At 49.9% G+C, this 20744-nt stretch overlaps 2 protein-coding genes across 4 annotated transcripts; one reads left to right on the plus strand and one right to left on the minus strand.

Annotated features, from left to right (window-relative positions):
* Positions 1–27: 27 nt before the first annotated feature.
* Positions 28–16921, plus strand: Gls2 (glutaminase 2). 3 transcript variants are annotated; one of them, XM_041664441.1, is made up of 18 exons: positions 28–342; positions 5624–5723; positions 6084–6205; positions 6703–6832; positions 7484–7563; positions 7993–8156; positions 8341–8399; positions 10588–10620; positions 10904–10962; positions 11503–11569; positions 11708–11758; positions 11912–12088; positions 13990–14121; positions 14593–14685; positions 14830–14891; positions 15567–15643; positions 16107–16170; positions 16263–16921. In XM_041664441.1, the coding sequence occupies exons 1-18, from the start codon at positions 179–181 to the stop codon at positions 16417–16419; spliced, it is 1791 nt and encodes a 596-aa protein (XP_041520375.1). In that variant the 5' UTR covers positions 28–178; the 3' UTR covers positions 16420–16921. The 3 variants fall into 3 exon arrangements, with proteins under 3 accessions (XP_041520375.1, XP_041520379.1, XP_041520385.1); XM_041664445.1 differs by having other exon boundaries at positions 202–583; XM_041664451.1 differs by lacking the exons at positions 28–342; positions 5624–5723; positions 7484–7563.
* Spryd4 (SPRY domain containing 4) lies at positions 16891–18837 on the minus strand. The gene is made up of 2 exons (XM_041664525.1): positions 18731–18837; positions 16891–18351 (listed from the first exon to the last, which is right to left on the minus strand). The coding sequence occupies exons 1-2, from the start codon at positions 18813–18815 to the stop codon at positions 17813–17815; spliced, it is 624 nt and encodes a 207-aa protein (XP_041520459.1). The 5' UTR covers positions 18816–18837; the 3' UTR covers positions 16891–17812.
* Between the last annotated feature and the right edge of the window lie 1907 nt (positions 18838–20744).

Here is a 20744-nt window from a genome sequence, read left to right on the forward strand (position 1 = left end):
CTGGCCCCTCCCCTGGTGCCAACCCCACCCACCCAGCTGGCCCTTTTCCTCCCAGGCTCGGCTGGCCGCCGGACTGTTCCCCCACTCCTAGGCTCGCCCGTCACTCTTCCACCCCTCCCTCCTCGCCACCGCTCGCACGTCTGGAGCGCCCGGGCAGAGCGGGTGGCGCACCGGGGGCATGCGCTCCATGAGGGTTCTGCAGAACGCGCTGAGCCGTGCCGGCAGCCACCGCCGGCGGGGAGGCTGGGGTCACCCGAGCCGGGGCCCGCTCCTAGGCGGGGGCGTCCGGTACCACTTCAGTGAGGCCGCGCCGCACAGCCACCAGCCGCAGCACACGGATCAGTAAGGCTCGCGGGACAGGGGCAGGGGACAGGCTGGCTCCCATTCCCACTGCCGTTCTTGCTAGCTCGCTGGGAGTGCCCTTGCCCAGAGAGCGCATCTCGTCTCCTCTCCGAGCTCACTAGCCTGCGATGCCTTTTCCTTTAGATGTGGGGATTTGGGTCCGCCGCGCTCGGGCGGTCAGGTGCCGTCCGCCCGGGAGGGCGTTTGGGCAGGTCGGTCTTCGAGATGATGCCTGTCCAAGGTGCGTACTTAATGGGGAACGCGGATGCGCGCCGAGTGTTGCCTGGTGCACACCTGCCCATCCGCATCCTCTTTCTACTCTGGTCCCGGAATTTTAGGGAAGGTCGTGGGTATGGAACAGCTTCCTGCCCCAGGTCAAAGTGCACTTGAGTCTGTGTGGTGTTTCTTGTTTCTGAGTGTCGTCAGTGGGTTTTGTGTGGTGCGCGTCATTTCTGATGCGCACGTTCTGTTCGTATGTGTCCGGCGTGTTTTTGTAGCAGAGCGTAGCTGTAGAATATCCTACATGCAGGCAAAACACTCGTAACAAGTTTCCAACTTGATCGTTGAATGTGTTGATTTTTCCTAAATGAGGAAAATTGTGAGACACAGATTTTTCCAAACCAGAGTCAGAGCTATTATGTTGCTCTGTCTCCCTGAATTGAAGAGTTTTTTTCCTTTGGGGCCCATCTTCAACCCAGGAAGTCGACCGCCCTCCCCGCGGTGCACACCTGCCCATCCGCATCCTCTTTCTACTCTGGTCCCCGTATTTTAGGGACGGTCGTGGGTATGAAACAGCTTCCTGCCCCCCCTTCCCCTACTGCCCAGGCAGCAGGGTTGACAGTATTGGAGAGTGATGGGCCCTGGGAGTGTGGTACTATGAGGGGTTTCTGTGTTGGGAGGGTAAAGGAGGTCAGTAAAAAGGGAATACCTTGTAATTCAGATTATTTTAAAATACTTAGTGTAGGGCCTGAGAGGTGGCCCGGTCATTTAGAGTACTTGTTTCTCTGGTAGAGGACCTGGGTCTGATTTCCAGCACCCACATGATGGCTCAGAACTATCCGTAATTCCCAGGCTTTCCTGTGTGTGCATTCACACAATAAAATAAATCTTTTAAAGCCAGGCTGTGATGTCACACACCTTTAATCCCAGCACTAGGGAGGCAGAGGCAGGCGATCTCTGAGTTCGAGATCAGCCTGGTCTATAGAGTGAGTTTGGATAGTCAGGAATGTTACACAGAGGAACCCTGTCTCGAAAAACAAAACAAAACAAAATCTTTTTAAAACATTTAAAAATAAAATTCCTACCACCAGGCGTGGTGGTGTACACCTGTGTTGTTGGTGGTGGTGTTTTTCAAGACAAGGTTTCTCTGTGTAGCCCTGGCTGTCCTGGAACTCGCTCTGTAGACCAGAGTGGCCTCTAACTCAGAGGTTCACCTGCCTCTGCCTCCCGAGTGCTAGGATTAAAGGTGTGCGCCACCACCGCCTGGCTTTATGAAGTTTTTGTTGTTGCTGTTTTTATTATTATTATTATTATTATTATTATTATTTTGCTGTGTATGGGTGTTCTACTTTACTCATGGCTGTGTACTGCATTCATGCCTGCTCAGAGAGAGTATTGGATCCCCTGGAAATGGAGTTATAAATGGGTGTGAGTCACCCATTGAACCCAGGTCCTCTGCAGGAACAGATGCTCTTCACCACCGAGCCATCGCTCCAGTCCTGAGTCACCTGGTACTCTTGGAGAGGGCCCAGCTTCAGTTCCCAGCGTAGCTGATTAACAATTATCCATAACTAGTTCCAGGGAATCTGGGTTATTCTGACCTCTCAGGGCACCAGGCCCGGCATGATGGTGCATAAATTTAGTCCCAGCACTCAGGAGGCAGAGGCAGGTGGATCTCTGTGAGTTTAGGTCAGGCTGATCTACAGAGTGAGTTCTAGGACAGCCAGAGCTGCAAAAAGTTAATTCTGTGATGTATCCATATATAGGTTATATATGTACATGTATATGCATATAATTTAACAAGTGTAGAATTATAATATTTTGGTGAGCTATATTTTGCACATGAGTTTTATTTTTAATTAATTGATTTTTTTTTTTTTAAATATTTATTTATTTATTATGTATACAGTATTCTATCTGTGTGTATGCCTGCAGGCCAGAAGAGGGCACCAGACCTCATTACAGATGGTTGTGAGCCACCATGTGGTTGCTGGGAATTGAACTCAGGACCTTTGGAAGAGCAGGCAATGCTCTTAACCACTGAGCCATCTCTCCAGCCCCCTAATTAATTGATTTTTAACTATCGTATATGTATGAATACCAGTAAGCCTTGTGCTCACGTGGTCAGTGGGTAACTAGAGCTGGTTCCTTCCTTCCACCTTTATGTGGCTCCTCAGGTCTCCAGGGCTGCAGGCAATCACTGCTTCCTGCTAGTTGTCTTGCTCACCCTGTATTCAGTTTTTTTAAATGGCTTTTTATAGTGTTATGTTTATTTTGTGTGTATAGATATTTTGCCAGTATGTATGTCTGTGGGAGGCCAGGAGAAGATGTCAGATCCCCTGGAGCTGGAGTTACAGACACTAGTGAGCAGTCCTATGGATGATGGAAATTGAACCTGGAACCCAGTAATTTTTTTTTTTTGGACACAGTCTCATATAGCCTAAGTTGGCCTCAAACTCTATATAGGGGAGATCTTGAACTTGCCTCCACCTCCAGAGAGCTAGGATTACACATACCTCTTTTGGTTTTTGAGACAGGGTTCTAGTAATAGCGTTGCCTGGCCTGGAACTTCTGTGTAGACCTAGTTGGCCTGGAACCTTCCTTGATCCGGTCTCTGCCTCCCAAGACCTATGGGGTTATGAGGATATGTTCCCGTATTGGACAAGTCTTCCCACAATGCAGTGGGCATTCAGGCATGGGTTCCCTCTTCTGGCTTGGGTCTCAAGTTTCCAGTCACGGTTTGGTCACTCCTACAAGTTCTGCGCCTCCTTTACCCCAGCACACGTGCAGGTAGGACAAATCATAGGTTGAAGCTTTTGTGGCTGTGTTGATGTCCCAGCCCCTCTACTGGAAGCCTTGCCTGGTTACAGAAGGTGACCAGTTCAGGCTCCATGTCCCCCTATTGCTAGAAATTGTCACTAGGGTCATTTTTGTAGATTCTAGGGGGTATCCATTGCACTAGGTTTCTGCCTCACTCCCCCAAATGCCTCCCAATTCCAGTCATCTCTCCCCAACACCTAATCTCTCCTGTTCCCATCCCCACCTGCCCCCAGTCCAGCCATGAACTCTATTCTATTTCCCCTTCTGAAGGAGATCCATGCGTCCCCTTTAGAGCCTTCCTTGTTACTAGCCTCTCTGGGTCTGTTGGATTGTAGCACAATTATTATCCACTTATGAGTGAGTGCATACCATGTTTGTCTTTCTGGGTCTGGGTTACCTCATTCAGGTGATTTTTTTCTAGTTCCATCCATTTGGCTGCAATGATGTTATTTTTTTAAACAGCTGAGTAATACTCCATTGTGCAAATGTACCACATTTTCTTTACCCATTCTTCAGTTGAGGGACATCTAGATGGCTTCCAGTTTTTGGTCTAGATGGCTTCCAGTTTTTGGCTATTATGAACAAAGTTGCTATGAATATAATTGAGCAAGTGTCCTTGTGGTAGGATGGAACGTCCTTTGGATATATGCCCGGGAGTGGAATAGCTGGGTCTTGAGGTAGATCGATTCCCAATTTTCTGAGAGACTGCCATACTGATTTCCACAGTGGCTGCACAAGTTTGCACTCCCACCGGCAGTGGAGGGGTGTTCCCCTTGCTCCACATCCTCTCCAGCATGAGCTGTCACTTGTGTTTTTTTGATATTAGTCATTCCGACAGATGTAAGAGTGAATCTAAGTCATCTTGATTTGTATTTTCCTGATGGCCAAGGATGTTGAACATTTAAGTGTTTCTCGGCCATTTGAGATTCCTCTGTTGAGAACTCTCTGTTTAGATCTGTACCCCATTTTTAATTGGATTATTTGCTTTGTTTGTTCTAGTTTCTTGAGTTCTTTATATCTTTTGGATATTAGCCCTCTGTCAGATGTGGAGTTGGTGAAAATTTTTTCCCATTCTGTGAGCTACCGTTTTGTCCTGGATGGCACTGATATTTTTGTTTTAACCCTTATTTTTATTTCTGTTTATTGGGGAGGGTTACCCATGAAGGCCAGAAGAAGGCATTTAATCCCCTGAAGAAACCGGCAGTTGTGAGCAACCCACCCAACGTGAGTGCTGGGGAGGGAGCACAGGTCTTCTGAGGGACAACAGGTGCTCTGAACTGCTGAGACATCTCCAGCCATTTGTTTCTGGTTTGCACATGGTCTCAGGTAGCCCAGGCTGGCCTCAGACTGACTATGCGGCTGAAGGTGACTCCTGATCCTCCTGCCTCCACCTCCCACGTTTTAGGATTACAGGAATATGTCACCTCACCCTGTTTGTATGACAGGTTTTTGCGTTTGTTTGTTTGTTTCGAGACAGGGTTTCTTTGTGTACCCTTGGCTGTTCTGGACCTGCTGTGTAAACCAGGCTGGTCTACACCTTCAACTCAGGGATCCACCTGCCTCTACCTCCTGAGTGCTGGGATTCAAGGCTAAAGGCATGCACTACCATGCCCGGCTTTAGGGTTCTGAGTGGAAAATGGTTAAGTTTCAGAAGGACAGCTGGCATGGAGGGCAGGGAGTATAGTAGCAGATGACAGGCAGGAAGCTGTTGATTGGCTTACTTTCTGTCACTCTGTCATGGAGTGTGGTCCTGAGCCTGACACCGCCCGTGTCAAGTAGATAAGGAGAAGCAGGCTAGCAATAGTGATCAAGCTGCCTAAGTCACACAGCAGTGGGAGCAAAGCAGACTCTTTCTAGGACACAGGAGAAAGAGGGGGGATTTGAGAGGAAAGTGAAGACGAATTCGTCCAGTGTTAGTGACCCACTCAGTATAGACACAGAATGTGGGAAGAATCAAAGCATTTCTGCAGTGCAGCTTGCATCCCGGTGGTTATGAGTGTACCAGCCCCTCATGGGAAACATGTGAGCAGAGACAGCTCTTGCTGGGTGCGTTCAGTTTTCAGGGTGTGTGGGACATCTGGAAGTGGAATTATCTAGAAGACAGCTTGAAATGAAGGTCTGAAAGTTCAGAGCTTTGGAAAGAAAGCTGGAGAGTAGGATTCACATCTCGTGCCAGAGGTGGAGTTAGGAGCAGACGGAACATCCTCAGGCCCCCGCCTTCCCCTCTCTTCCCCCCAAACAGTGATGTGTCAAACAGCGGTATGCTGCCTCGCCTTGGTGACCTGCTCTTCTACACCATTGCTGAGGGACAGGAACGGATCCCCATCCACAAGTTCACTACCGTAAGTGGCTGTCTGCCTGTCCAGAGAACTCTGACTCTTTAGAGGCCCTGGGACGTGAGAAAAGGCTGGTTGACAAAGTATAGGTTAGCTAATGGGTGTGAACACTGAAAAATACAGAGGACTAATGGCTGCCTGGGCTGATGAGCCAGTGCCATCGTCCAGATGATAACACTTCTCATGGAAAGTGGCAAGAGACGTACTAACCTCTGAGACTGCTCCAGTCCCTTTGCTTAGTTCCCAAACCCATGTTCTACCGATTGTAGTAGTTAGCGGTGGGGAATTTGGGGATCTATTGGGAAAGACTGAGGAATAGATTGCTGTCCTTGGCTGACCTGACCAGGCCTCTTCTCTCCCCCAAAGGCCCTGAAGGCCACTGGACTACAAACGTCAGACCCGCGGCTCCAGGACTGCATGAGCAAGATGCAGCGCATGGTCCAGGAGTCCAACAATGGTGGCCTCTTGGACCGTGATCTCTTCCAAAAGTGAGAGCCCCAGAAATGAGCATTGCCCCCAGAACTTCTCTGTAGGTAGAAGAGCTTTACTTATAATACAAGCAATACATACTCATTATGAAAAATAATACAGAAATATATTTTTTTCTACTCAGTCCTAGCCCCTTTCCCAGATGTAAACATTGTTAACAGATTAGTGAGTGTGTTCTAGAAAACGCCCTGTGTGCTCACATACACTTATGGCTGTATATATTAGGACTTCTCAACGCTAGAGCCCATAGGCTATGCTTTTTCTGATTTTAGTATTTTTCTCAAAATGTCTCGGGCTATCTTCCTATGTCTTTAGAACCCCTCATTTTGGAGGTTAGGGAATTTAAACCTCGTGAGATAAAATAACGGCCAAAAGTCACACAGCTGTTAGTCTGAAACCAGATGAACGCTCACAACCCTGCTTATCCCCAGCTTGTGTGGTTCCCATGCCTGCTGTATCTTTCCAGCCCCCTAACACACTCGTATCTGGGATCCAGGTGTGTGAGCAGCAACATTGTGCTCCTGACTCAGGCATTCCGAAAGAAGTTTGTCATCCCTGACTTTGAGGAGTTCACGGGCCACGTGGATCGCATCTTTGAGGATGCCAAAGAGCTCACTGGAGGCAAAGTGAGAGCCAGGGAATGAGGGAGGGGTGGGGGCTCTGAGCTAGACACACATTGTTTCTCAGAGACTTCCTGGGGCTGAGGTTCAGTGATACAGGCTGAGGAGCAGAGCCTCAGAAACAAGGACATGGCTTCATGTGAGTCTATGTGTACTCTAATAGCATGTGACAAGACCTTAGGCTTTTGTGGACATGGATGGCAGAAAATAGGCTTCGTGGTGCAGGCCTATAATCCCAATTCTCAGGAGGTTAAGGCAGAATCAGAAGTTTGAGGTCAGCTTGGATTCTTAGGGAAGACCCTGTCTCAAAGGAAAGATATTCAGTCGAGCCTTCAAGACTTACAGGGAGTGGACCTGAAAACCCAGCCCTAGAATTGCCAGTTTTTAATGTTCAATGGGCTTTCCTGCTATTCCGCCATGGTTAGGACTACAGAGAGGTAGGGTTGCCAGGGACTGAAGACCTGGGTGCTTCTGGAAGCAGTGCACAGAAGGACTATCTGTTGTAGGTGAAGGCTTGGGTGCTTCTGGAAGCAGTGCACAGAAGGACTATCTGCCGTAGGTGGCAGAATATTAGCTTCTACCAGTTTCTGACCCTGCACATAGCTGTGCTGTTCTCCACTCTCACCTCTCTCCCCTTCTCTACCTATTCATGCCCAGGTGGCAGCCTACATCCCTCAGCTGGCCAAGTCAAACCCAGACCTTTGGGGTGTCTCCCTGTGCACTGTGGATGGTCAGCGGTAAGATCCTGGGTGACGCTGGGCCTTGTGGCACACGCCTTTAATCCCAGCACCTGGTCGGCAAAGGCAGGAGGATCTCTGAGTTCAAGGCCAGTCTGGTCTACAGAGCGAATTCTGGGACAGCCAGGGCTCTGTAGAGAGACCCCGCCTCAAAAACAAACAAGGGGGCTGGAGAGCTGACAGTAAGAGCACTGGCTGTTCTTCCTGAGGACCCAAGTTCAATTCCCAGCACCCACATGGCAACTCACAACTGTCTGTAAATCCAGTTTCAGGGTACCCGACACCCTCATACATGCAGACAAAACACCAATGCACATAAATAAAAATTAGACAAGCAAACACCAAGAGACGCTGGGTGAGAGGGAGGTGCTGAAGGGCGCAGGCGCAGAACAAAGCCCAACCCCTTTTATGGACCCTCTCTTTCTCCAGGCACTCTGTGGGCCACACGAAGATCCCATTCTGCCTGCAGTCCTGTGTCAAGCCCCTCACTTACGCCATCTCTGTGAGCACCTTAGGCACTGACTACGTGCACAAGTTTGTGGGCAAGGAACCCAGCGGTCTGCGCTATAACAAACTGTCCCTCAACGAGGAAGGTGAGTGTCTCCAGGGCGCACGCTTAGTCTGCCTTTCCCTTAGCCCTACCGCTCTCTTCTCCCGTTCTTTGCCTTTTCTCTCATCTAGGTAGGAGCCAAACCCAACCCTGGTTAGCTTCAGAATGGAACAATATAAAGCAGACTTTCGTTAGTGGCCAACAGACTCTGGTTTGTGTTTTCCCAGGAATCCCCCATAACCCCATGGTCAATGCCGGTGCCATCGTTGTCAGCTCCTTGATCAAGGTCAGTACAAGTCTAACCCTGTGAAAGGTAATAGTCTCCCATCCCCTTATTCCTGCATCTGTTCATCTCTCCAGGGAGACTGGCGGGGTACCGGGTCCTTTGAGGGTTAATAAGAGGCATGGAAAAGTACAACAGGAAGCCAGATGTTATAAGCTATGGATATTAGTAAGAGTTCGCACATCACTTCCCTTACCCTAGTCCTCCCTGCCCCCACCAGAGCACTGACCATTACAGAAGTGAGCAGGTCGTGACCTCTGCCTAGGACCAACAGCCAGATGCCAAAGGCAGGGGGAGGACAACACCATCAGGCATTGATTGGCCATTCCTGGGTGAGAGACGCACTGAGAAAAGGGTGAATGGCCAGTTCAGGGCAGTCATTCACGTCACCTGGGACTGCGAGCTGGCCTTGAGCAAGGGGTGTCAGGCAGGCCCTTCAGCTGCAGCTCTCCCAGGGCTTGAGCAAGAACCTGGGAGCAGCGTGGGCAGCGACACCATGGGGCCAATCACAACCCCTCCTGAGGAAGGTGGTGTTAGGAACCCTTCCCCCTAGGAGCTCAGGTGTCAGAGTCCCCGAGTGTTGACTCTATAGCTGACATATGCAGGAAGCGATGAATCTGGGGGAGGGACCGAGGCAAATGTGCCTGGCTGTTCCATGACAGTTTTGTCTGCAGCCCTGTCTTGGGGGTCTCTCTCATCTTAATCTCATCTAAATCAGCGTGGCGAACCCGACTCACAGCTAAGCTAAACTTCAGCTTCGGAGCTGGGGATGAAGCTCAGTAGTAGAACATTCGCCTCCACAGTCTGTGGAGACCCTCGGTTCAATCTCTGGCACCGCTAAAAAGAAATGATTTCTGTTTCATTTATCAGTAAAGCCGGGGGGGGGGGGGCGGGTAGCTCAGTGGCAGAGCATTTGACCAACATACCTGAGGTCCTAGTTTCCCTGGTAATAGAAGAAAATCGTTTATCAATGTAATTGAGTATTAACAGACTTCCCATTTCTGTCCCCGAGGGTATGGGAATCTGGTACAGGGTAGAGTAAGGTAATGGGGTGTAAGGAATGCGAGTGGGGGCTGGGTGGTGGCGGTGGTGTACACTTTTAATCCCAACACTCAGGAGGCAGAGGCAGGCAGATCTCTGAGTTCAAGGCTCCCAGATCTACAAAGCAAGTTCCAGGACAGCCAGGGCTACATGGAGAAACCCTCTCTTGGAAAAGAGAGAGAGAGTTGGACCATGGTAGCACATACCTGTAATGCCAGAAGTACAGGTAGAAAAATCAGAAATTCAAGGCTAGTCTGGGATACATGAGACCTTTACTAAAAAATAAATAAAATGGATGGTGGTGGTGAGGGATAGGGTCAGACTGGAGACAGGGATGAGGGCTTGAGATTGAGACTAGAAAGTAGAGGTGAGGCTGGGGAGGGGGAGGAAGGGGATAGGGGAGGCTGGGAGGTGGGGCTGGGATGGGGAGGCTGGGAGGAGGTGAGGCTGGGGATAGGGGAGGCAGGGGATAGGTGAGGCAGGGGATAGGTGAGGCTGGGGATAGGTGAGGCTGGGGAGGGGGGGAGGCTGTGGAGAGGTGAGGCTGCGGAGGGGGAGACAGGCTGGGGGAGGTTGGGGAGGGATGAGGCAGGGAATGGGGGAGGCTGCAGGGAGGTGAGGCTAGGGAGGGATGAGGTGGGAAGGGAGTGAAACTGAGGATAGAGGAAGCTGATGGATGCAGTGAGGTTATCTGAATCCTCATTCTTTGATAATTTAAATTTTCATTTTTTTTTTGAGGCAAGATCTTTCTATGTACCCCAAACTGCCCTTGAAATCTTTCAGTAATCCTCCTGCCTCGGCCTCCGAAGTGCTGGGAATACAGGCATGCATCACTAAACTGGTCAATAGTTTGGTTTTCTCTGTTTCTAGACATGGACCTGCAGGCAGAAAGGTCTCAGCTAGTTAAACAAGGGTCATGTCCCTATAACCTCAGCTACTCAGAGACCAGAGGATCACAGGGCCACGACTAACTCACAGACCAGCCTGGGTATCACAGGCTTGTCTCAGAAGCAGCAAAAGACACTGTAAAATGTAAGGTTGCCTGTAGCAAGGCTAGCCTAACATGCCAGCTCCACAATGCCCTTGTGACCCTTCTGTTTGCCATCCGTCTAGGCCTGGAATACTGATTGCTTTCTCTCTCTCTCTGCAGATGGACTGCAACAAGGCCGAGAAGTTTGATTTTGTAAGTTCTTTGCATGCAACGTCTTGCTGCCTTTCCCATGGCTGCTGTCTTCTACAGCTGCCTCTGGTGCCTGGCTTAAGCCAAAGGCTTCACCAACCCAGAGCAGAAGCGGTACCTCCAGAGGAGAGGGACCCGCTGGCTTCGGCCTCTTGAGATCCCTGGTCTCCTGGGCAAAGCTGGGATGAGGACGGCGGGGTTCCGAGTGAGTGGCTTTGCCGGCCTGACCGGTGTATTCTAGGGCTCTTTAGTCAGAAGGCATCACTCCGGCCCCCTTCCCTTCCAGGTACTGCAGTATCTGAACAAGATGGCTGGGAATGAATTCATGGGGTTCAGCAATGCCACGTAAGGCTCTGTTTAGAGGACTGGCTGAGTGCACTGTACTGTTGAGTATGTGTACGCGTGGTGGGGCAGCTAAAGAGGAAGGGAAAAGAGAACAGATACACTCTTAGGAAGGAACTCAAGGAGGGGGGTTGGCCTCCCAGCTTCCTTAGGGCCCCTTATTGACATCCATTTGCTTGGAGAGATAGCGACCCACTTCGATCTGTGTGTAATGAGAAAGGCAGTGTGATAGATTGTGTCTGAGCCCTGGTTAAGACTCAGAGCCGAAAACCGTGCCAGACTTTGCCAGACTTCCTTGACAGAAGGGCTAGACAGCTCTGGGTGGGTTTGTTTGGTCTGGTCACATTTTACCGCAAAGCTACACCAAGTGTTTGCTCAGGTTCACGAGTTCCCACTAATATTCTGTGAGACGCTACAAAGGGGTTGATTCAGTGTGATGCGGCGATAGAGTGCTGTACCCCAGGAAAGGCAGGGCCCCCCTTCTCCCTCTTCCCACCTCTTTGCCTCTTCAACTTCAAACGCTAAATTTGGTCTTTGTTTCAGATTTCAGTCAGAGAAGGAAACCGGGGATCGGAATTACGCCATTGGCTATTACCTCAAGGAAAAGAAGGTAACTGGGAGGGGCCAGCGAGAAGTCCCTGGGGATTCTGGTGCCAGGCCAGGGCCGGAGGGGTTGGAGATGGTGTGCGAATCTGGCTAGTGAAATCACTGGCCTGAAGAAACCGCTTCCCCCTGCTCTTCCCTGCAGTGCTTCCCCAAGGGAGTGGACATGATGGCTGCCCTCGATCTCTATTTCCAGGTACACAAACACTCCCGGGTTCTCTGGGCTACGGGGGAGACCCTTCTCTCTGGTGGTCCTGGCAGATGTGCTGAAAGCTCTAGATGTCAGAACATCACTCTTGGTTGCTGTGCTCATGCCCACACTGCCCTTTTACCTCTCTCGTTTCCGTAGCTGTGTTCTGTGGAGGTCACCTGCGAATCAGGCAGCGTCATGGCGGCCACTCTCGCCAACGGTGGCATCTGCCCCATCACAGGCGAGAGCGTGCTGAGCGCTGAAGCCGTGCGGAACACCCTCAGCCTCATGCACTCCTGCGGCATGTATGACTTCTCTGGCCAGTTCGCCTTTCATGTGAGTGTCCCCGGCTCTGCTGTCCAGGGCCAAGAAGAGAGGTTGGGGTGAAGCTTACCCCTGCCTCCTTCACAAACATCTAGCCAGGCTAAAATCCTTAGAGAAATTTGCCAAACACTTCACATTCCTCAAACACATCGACCTTTTACATAGCTGATTCCCATCTTAGACATCACTTCCAAAGAGAGGCATGGTTGATTTGTTTGTAGCCTCAGACTCAGTGATCTTCCTGCCTCAACCTCTCAATTACTAGAACTACAGCCATACACTTTCACACCTGGCCTTTTTTCTTGTTTGATTTGGTATTGAGGATCAAACCTAGGTCTTAACCGTGGTAAGGAAGTGCCGTGCCTCTGAACTGCACCCCCAGCCAGTGCCACCTCACTGAACTGCATCCCCAGCCAGTGCTGTGCCTCTGAACCACACCCCCCAGGCCCTGGAGGTGTTTCTGATCAAACAAAACCACCTCCACCTCTGTTCAGGGCACCCTAGTCCTTTTCTTCTCCGCGTTTGCTTTAATTATTTTATCTATTTTTAAAGATTTGTTTTTTTTGTTTTTGTTTTTAATTTTTATGGTTTATTTAACTTTATTTTATGTTCATGGGTGTGAAGGTGTCAGATCCCCTGCAACTGGATCTTCAGACAGTTGTGAGCTGCCATGTGGGTGCTGGGAATTGAACCCAGGTCCTCTGGAAGAACAGTCAGTACTCTTAACCATTGAGCCATCTCTCCAGCCCCTAAAGATTTGTTTTTTATTATGGGGGAGTATGTACAGAAGACGCCCATTGAGGCTAGAAGTATTGGGGATCCCCCCCTCGGCAAAGCTGGAGTTTCAGCTGGCTGTGAGTCTGTCAGTTTTGGTAGTTGGGATTGAACGTGAGTTCTTTGCAAGAAGAGTGCAGGCTCTAATTCCTGACCACCTCTCCGGATCTCACCACCACCCCTTTTAAATCCCAGCACTTGGGAGGCAGAGGCAGGCAGATCTCTGTGAGTTCAAGACCAGCCAGGTCTACAGAGCAAGTTCAGGACAACCAAGGATGCATGGAGAACCCTTGTCTCAAAAAATATGGTTTTTTTTTTTTTTTTTTAAGTTATGTGTATGGGTGTTTTGCTTGCATGTATGTTTGTAAACCATGTACATACAGTGCTCACACAGGCCAGAAGAGGGTGTAGGATTTTCTGGCACTGGAGTTACAGACAGTTGTGAGTTACCATGCTGTTGTTGAGAACCAAACCCTGGCCTTCTGAAAGAGCAGCCAGTGCTCTTAACCACTGAGCCATCTTTCCTGTCCCCAGGTCCCATTTTTAAATTTTAAAAATGTATTTATCATTAGTGTGTGCATGGTGGTGCATGTGTGAAGGTCAGAGGACAATTTTGTGGAGGTTTTTTCTCTCCGTACACCTTTGTGGGCTCTGGGGATCAAACACAGGTTGCTAGACTTGCACAGGAAGCCCTCCTTTTACCTGAGAAGCCATCTCCCGAGCCCCTATGTACTCTTTGCTTATCTCCTACCACCACAGTAAAGGTTGAATGAGAGACGGTCTCCTGGGGCTGGAAAGATGGCTGGGTAGTTAAGAGTACTGGCTGCTTTGGGAGAGGACCATCTGGAACTCTAGTTCCCGGGTGCTCAGCGCCCTCTTCTGGCCTCCTCAGGCATCAGGCACACTTGTGTTGCACATACATACACTCATATATGGAAAATTAAAATAAGTAAAAATGGGGACCATTTCCTAGTTTGAGACCACCCCCAGCAGAGTGCTGTTTGTGTCTTAGCAAGCATTTCCTGCTGCACTGATGCATGGTAGAAGACAGCAGTCAGGCAATCTAAAGCACCGAGACGTGGAGGTGGGTGGTAGTCTTGTCCATGCTGTCACTTAGACTAGCCCGCCTTGTTCCTCAGGTGGGTCTGCCAGCCAAGTCAGCTGTGTCTGGAGCCATCCTCCTGGTTGTGCCCAATGTCATGGGGATGATGTGTCTGTCACCTCCATTAGACAAGCTGGGGAACAGCCAAAGGGGCATCAACTTCTGCCAGGTAAAGTGTTCTGCGTTTAATACTGTTTAAGAATAAATTAATGAGCCAAGCGTGGTGCCGCATGCCTTTAACCCCAGCACTTGGGAGGCAGAGAACTCTGTGAGTTCGAGGCCAGCCTGGTCTACAGAGAAAGTTCCAGGACAGCCTGGTCAACACACAAAAACCTTGTCTCAAAAAATAAACAAAGCCGGGCGATGGTGGCGCACGCCTTTAATCCCAGCACTCGGGAGGCAGAGGCAGGCGGATCTCTGTGAGTTCGAGACCAGCCTGGTCTACAGAGCTAGTTCCAGGACAGGCTCCAAAGCCACAGGGAAACCCTGTCTCGAAAAACCAAAAAAAAAAAAAAAAAAAAAAAACAAAAAAAAATAAATTAAGCTATACTATAAAATAAGCTATACTATAGTTCAAGCAATTTGAACTCCTAGAAAGGGCAAGGGGTAAGTAAACAAATCCTTTGGCTTCTAATTCTAGAAGCTGGTATCTCTCTTTAACTTCCACAACTATGACAACCTGCGGCACTGTACGCGGAAGTTAGACCCACGACGAGAAGGAGGAGAAGTCAGGGTAAGGAAAACCCCGGGCAGCCTAAAAGGTATTTCAAAAACAAAACATCCCGCGACACTTCAGCCAGGTCCTTGGTGAGGCTTGGAGAGGGTCATGGGTAGGGGTGGACATGGGTGGATTCAAAGGGTACAATGTATGTTTCAGAACAAGACCGTGGTGAACCTGTTATTTGCTGCATATAGTGGAGATGTCTCAGCTCTCCGAAGGTAATTCTACTGTGACCACATGAATGTGATGGGACACTCTGGGTCGGATATCTTATTAGGGACTTCAGTTTTAGGGTTAGAGTGGACACGTTGCAATTTAGATGAGCGCATGCCTGCTTGTGTTCATGTGTGTGTGTGTGTGTGTGTGAGAGAGAGCGTACACGCACCTGCTTGTGCAGCTGCACATTTGTGGGTGTGTGTACATGTGGCAGCCAGAGGACACCTTCAGGTGTCAATCCTCAGGGGCCATCCTCTCACTGGCCTTGAGCTCACCAACACATCAAGCTCCCGGGACTTCCTTGTCTGTTTCCCACCCAGTATGGTTACAGGCGAGTGTTACTATGCCTGGTTTGTGTGTGTGTTTTAATGTGGGTTGTGTGAATCAAACTCGGGTCTCAGTTCCTCGTGCTTCCCCAGAAAGCACTGTACTGACCATCTCTAGCCTTAAGGATTTGTCTGTTGCTTTAAAATCAAAGTACCTGCCTTAGGTTAAGAACTTAGTTAGCTACAGCTGGCACTGTGATTGACTTGGGAATGATAAGCTTAGTCCTTCGAAGTGGGGACTCTGTCTCAAATGGGTGACCAGTATGAATACATCCAGTCCGGCCGCACTTCAGAGGCTGACTAGATATTCTAGACCGACATGGGTAACGCGAGCTGCTTCCCACCCCTCAGGTTCGCTCTGTCTGCCGTGGACATGGAGCAGAAAGACTATGACTCCCGCACAGCCCTGCATGTTGCCGCAGCTGAAGGTATTTAATGGGTTAAACAGGGGGCTGGCGAGATGACTCAGTGGTTAAGAGCACTGCCTGCTCTTCAAAGGTCCTGAGTTCAATTCCCAGCATCCACACGGTGGCTCAGAGCCATCTGTAATGCGATCTGGTGCCCTCTTCTGGCCTGCAGGCATACATACAGATGGAACACTGTATACATAATAAATAAATAAATCTTAATAATAATAATAAAGGGTTAAAGGGGAAGGGCAGAGTGTGAGACCCTTCTTTTCCACCAGGCATACCCCTATCATTGTGCTCTTAAAGGGCACAGCCAGTTTTGCCTACAGGCACCTCCGCTGACAGACTGTAACTAGATGCTGGCTGGGAGGAAATGTCTGGGACCTCCTCCCCTCTGGCACAGACTCCAGCTACCAAGGGTCCCCCCAAGTGGTCAGGCCCCACCTGGGCACTCTCATTTCCCTTCTGCTCCTATTCCTAGGACACATTGAAGTTGTCAAGTTTCTGATCGAGGCTTGCAAAGTGAATCCTTTTGTCAAGGACAGGTGAGTAGGGTTAGTGGGGACGGGAAGGCGGGTGACCCCACTGGCCTGCAGCCACGGTGCACAGACTGTGGCACTCTCCTTGTTCCTCACAGGTGGGGCAACATTCCCCTGGATGACGCTGTGCAGTTCAACCACGTAGAGGTGGTCAAGCTGCTTCAAGATTACCATGACTCCTACATGCTCTCTGAGACTCAGGCCGAGGCAGTAGCTGAGACCCTGTCCAAAGAGAACTTAGAGAGCATGGTGTAAGCACAGGCCAGGGGCAGTCCCTGCTCAAGAAAAAGCATGAGCTGGCCATACATTCAATGCACAGCCACCAAAATTCCTGTGGGAAGCTGCTTCAGTGGGGATCAACACAGCCATGTGGTGACACAGGCCAGTGTTTTCTGTGAGAACAAAACCCTCCATCCCCCAGTAAACAGCACACGGAAGCCTCTGTGAACACCTGCAGTAGAAGCTAGCCTCAAGGTATAGTTCAATGGCTTCATCCACTCAAAAGTAGCCCAGGTCTTCACCCAGGTCCCCTGTTCCTCTCTGAAGAAGTTACTATGAGAACAAGATACTTCCTTGGAGAGGCTGTAGCTGCCTGGCATATGCATCTGCCACAGAGTAAGAGATGCGGGCAGAGTCAAAGCGCCTGGCCTAGAAACCTGCAGAGATCGGTCCCCTTAGCAGGACATGCTGCCACCACTGACAGCGATTTTATAGACAGAGAAAGTATTTTGTGTTGAAATAAACTTTAATTACATGATTTTTTTTCTAAATCTAGTCTCTTTCTCCCCTAAAGATACCCAATTTCATCACCATCATAGGTAATAGATTAAGACGGAACCATGGGGTCAGACAAAGTCCAAACAATATTATATTCCACACACATATCCACCTATTCCACCAGGTTTCCCTCAACCCCAAATACTGCTTTGATTAAGTATATTCTGTGGCCAAGTGGGATGGGAGTTTTGGGTCTGAATGGGCTCTAAAATGGGTTGTGTGAACTCCCTCTTCTCTCTGGAGCTTCCAACTCTGGCAGATAATGTAGCTGGAACTTCTCAAAGATAGAGTTTCTGGCACTACAGCCCCACATGTCCCCCGGGTGTCTCTTCCCCTCTGGTCACAGCTGTAACTGGCACACTAGCTGGGTATCAGAGATGTGTGGAGAGCTGCATCTGCGTGGGACTGACGTCTGTGTGGCTGCCTACTGGTCAATACAGCAGGGAGGGAGCCAGAACCCAAGACTCAGGTGCATCAGAGAAAAGGCCACCACTCCTCCAGCCAGAGGTAGAAAGCATTTACTCTGGAGAATCTGGTGAACCCCCAAAACAAGTTACATGTGGGTAAGGGAAGGAGAGGTAGTGGCTGAACAGTCTAAGACACCTGGGCACAAATAGAGGGTCCCAAGGAAGCAGCTGGAGGAGAAGATCACCCGGTGCTCTGGGAAACTGGCAGTAATGCGAGGGCAAAGTTTGGCTGTAAACCTAGCTTCCGAGGAGTAGGGATCGGAGGAAGAGGACTCAAATATTGCACAAAGGGTCCCGACTGAATTTGAGGGCTACCAGTCTCTTGAGACAAAGTACAACAGCTTTAGACCCTTTGAACAGAAAGCCGACCGTGAGCATGATTAAAGACTTAGGTAACGGCCACATTAGAGACCTTTGGGCACTTCTAGTCCTGAGTGGGTTAGCAGCTCTCCATCCCAGAGGGCAAAAGCCGGCGTCACTGGGCCCCGGAAATCTGTCTGAAGCGTGTGGACCACAGAGATCTGACTCACATCCACCAGACACAGCTTCTTTGCCTCATAGTCCAGCAGCAGCCCCACTTTCTCCGGATGCCCAATCCCCTCAATCGGGGCTTTCTCGTTAGCCAACATACTGTGCCACTTGCGCTGGGCATAGGAGAACACCCAGGAACGATCATCAGCCCCGACGCAGCTGTCCCGGGACATGTCCACATCTGCCACTCCTATCCGGAACTGCTGAGAGCGCTTCACCGTCACCTCCCAGTAGTGTCTGCCACCGGTGACTGTGGCGTCTGCGAGCACCACTGCCCACTCTCGGAAGCGCTCCACGTTCAGGGCCACCCTGGTGGGTTCCAATCCCACCAAGCCGTATTTGACACCCGTGTCGCCTCTGAAGAGTGCCAGGCTGCTGTGGGCAGTTTTTTCTTCCAGTTTGAAACTGATGCCTGAGGGCAGAGCACAAATAAATAAATAAATAAATAAATAAATAAATAAATAAAACAAAAAGGGAATGGGTAGTGACAGGTTAGAACCTAGGGCTGGTTTTGATCTGAAGCAGTCGGGCGATGATGGGAAAACGGTTAAAGTCAAACGTTAAGATGGAAAGAGTAGAGATGTGGCTTTAATATAACAGCCCCGGGAGCCGCAAATCACGGCCGTGGGATGAGGGAAGCCACCGACTGGTGCCCCAAGTTTGAAATCTAGACCAAGGCAGACTTGGGGGGGGCGGGGGTGGAGATGAGGAATGGGGTTCTCTGAGCGCGCTCTGGAAATAACACGTTAACTACTACTTTGGCGTGAAAGAATAACAAGAAAGAACGCTACCTCTCCGGGCTACCCCGGCAGGGACCCCCCATCGCTTGGCTCCCCAGCGGCACAAGCTCCAGCAACGTGCGGAGGGCAGCGCCATCTTGTGCCCCCAGAAGCACAGGGCACGCCCCCCGGCGGGAGACCGACCAATGGCTGGCCTGCGTTCGGAGCACGTGGTGCGAGCGCGCTTGCGTCTGCCCTGCCGTGCGGTTTGTGGTCTTGGTAGGCTGTGCCTAGTTTCCTTATGGAGAGACTGTAGGTCCTGTCTCACCTAAGTAGGACCTCCAGAGATTTCGTAACCAGAGTCTGTCGTGTGTTTGTTTGGTTTTGAGGCAGGATCTTCTGTAGCCTGGGCTGGCCTGGAAGTCACTCTGTAGACCAAGCTGGCCTCGACCTCATAGAGACCTTTGCCTCTGCCTCCCGAGTGCTGGGATTAAAGGCTTGCACCACCACCGCCCGGCATAAATAGTTTAAGCGCACTACTTTAACCCCAGCACTCGGGAGGCAGAGGCAAAGGAATCTCTGTGAGTTTGAGACCAGCCTGGTCTACAGAGCGAGTTCCAGGACAGCCAGAGCTACACAGACGCTGTCTCGAACTCCCCTCGCCCCCCAGATGCACACACGTATATACACACACAGTTTAAAAAAAAAACAAAACACTTAAATCTCTGTCTACTACATGCTTACTGCTTTCATGTCTTTTGTCTATCTTGAGACAGTATTACTGTGTAGCCTTTGCTGGCCTCGGACGCCAGATCCTCCTGTCTTAACTTCCCAAGTTATACTCATTTTTGCTACTATTACTACCACTATTAATTATTATTATTATAATAGGGTCTCACTATCCACAGAGATCGGACTGTCTCTGTCTGCCGAGTGCTGGAATTAACAACATGGCTCGTGCTCATTATTTTTTAAAGAATAAATGAACTTGGAGGGGATTTTTATTTTTTATTTTTTGAGTGTAGTGACTCATTCTCTCCACCAGGGTTCAGTCAGGCGTAGCTTTTTCCATCCACGTCATGTGAGAGATATAGTTTGTTGACATTTTTTCTAATTACAAAGCTGCTTTTAATACTTTGAGGTGTGCCCCCAGGAATAAAAAACGGGGAAAGGGTAACCTCACCTCCAGGAGTGGCCCAGGAGGAGATAAAGGAAGCTTGAAAGAGACCCCCTGCAGACTGGGTGAAAGGAAAGTCCATAGATGTTAGGACCTGTGAGCGCTACTGGGAGAAACGGCTGCGTGGTGCGGCTGGCTCCTGGCACATAGGAAAAGGGCAAGAAGATTGATCGAGCTGCTTAGGTTCCTTCTTGTTTTCTTCCTTCTGCTTCGGCTGTGCGACCTCCGAGTCGCTCCGCCTGCCCATCATCGAATCGCTTTCCCTTAACCAGGTCCCTCTGCTCCTTCTTGTTCACGGCGGGCTCACGCTTGGTTACCGCGGTCCCGTCAGAGCCTTCTGGTTTGTTGACTTTTCAATTCTAGGAGCAAAAATGGGGAGGGAAATCCTGCCCTGCTTTGCTAATCCTTTGGATTCGGGTAGTGATGAGAGAACTGTTTCCGAACTGGGTCCCTTCCTTGCCCTCCCCTCCCCTTTTTTTCTTTCCTTTCTCCCCATCCTCTCTTTCTGTTTTATCAAGACCACTGGGCCTTTTTTTTTTTTTTTTTTTTTTTTTTTTTTTTTTTTTTTTTTTTTTTTTGGTTTTTCGAGACAGGGTTTCTCTGTGGTTTTGGAGCCTGTCCTGGAACTAGCTCTTGTAGACCAGGCTGGTCTCGAACTCACAGAGATCCGCCTGCCTCTGCCTCCCGAGTGCTGGGATTAAAGGCGTGCGCCACCACCGCCCGGCCCTTTTTTTTTTTTTTACATATGTTTTGTTTGTTTGTTTATTTTAATTTGGAGACAAGGTCTCACTAAATTGGCTTTGGAACTCACCTGCAGCCTAGGCAGTATTTGAACTCTGGGTCCTCCTGGCGCAGCCTCCGGAGTAGCTGGGATTATTAGGTTTGTACTGCCAGGCCTAATATACCCCC

This window comes from Microtus oregoni, unplaced genomic scaffold (assembly GCF_018167655.1).
Source record: "Microtus oregoni isolate MIOR12 unplaced genomic scaffold, Mior012 000001F_ref0000356, whole genome shotgun sequence".
Classification (NCBI taxonomy): Eukaryota; Metazoa; Chordata; class Mammalia; order Rodentia; family Cricetidae; genus Microtus; species Microtus oregoni.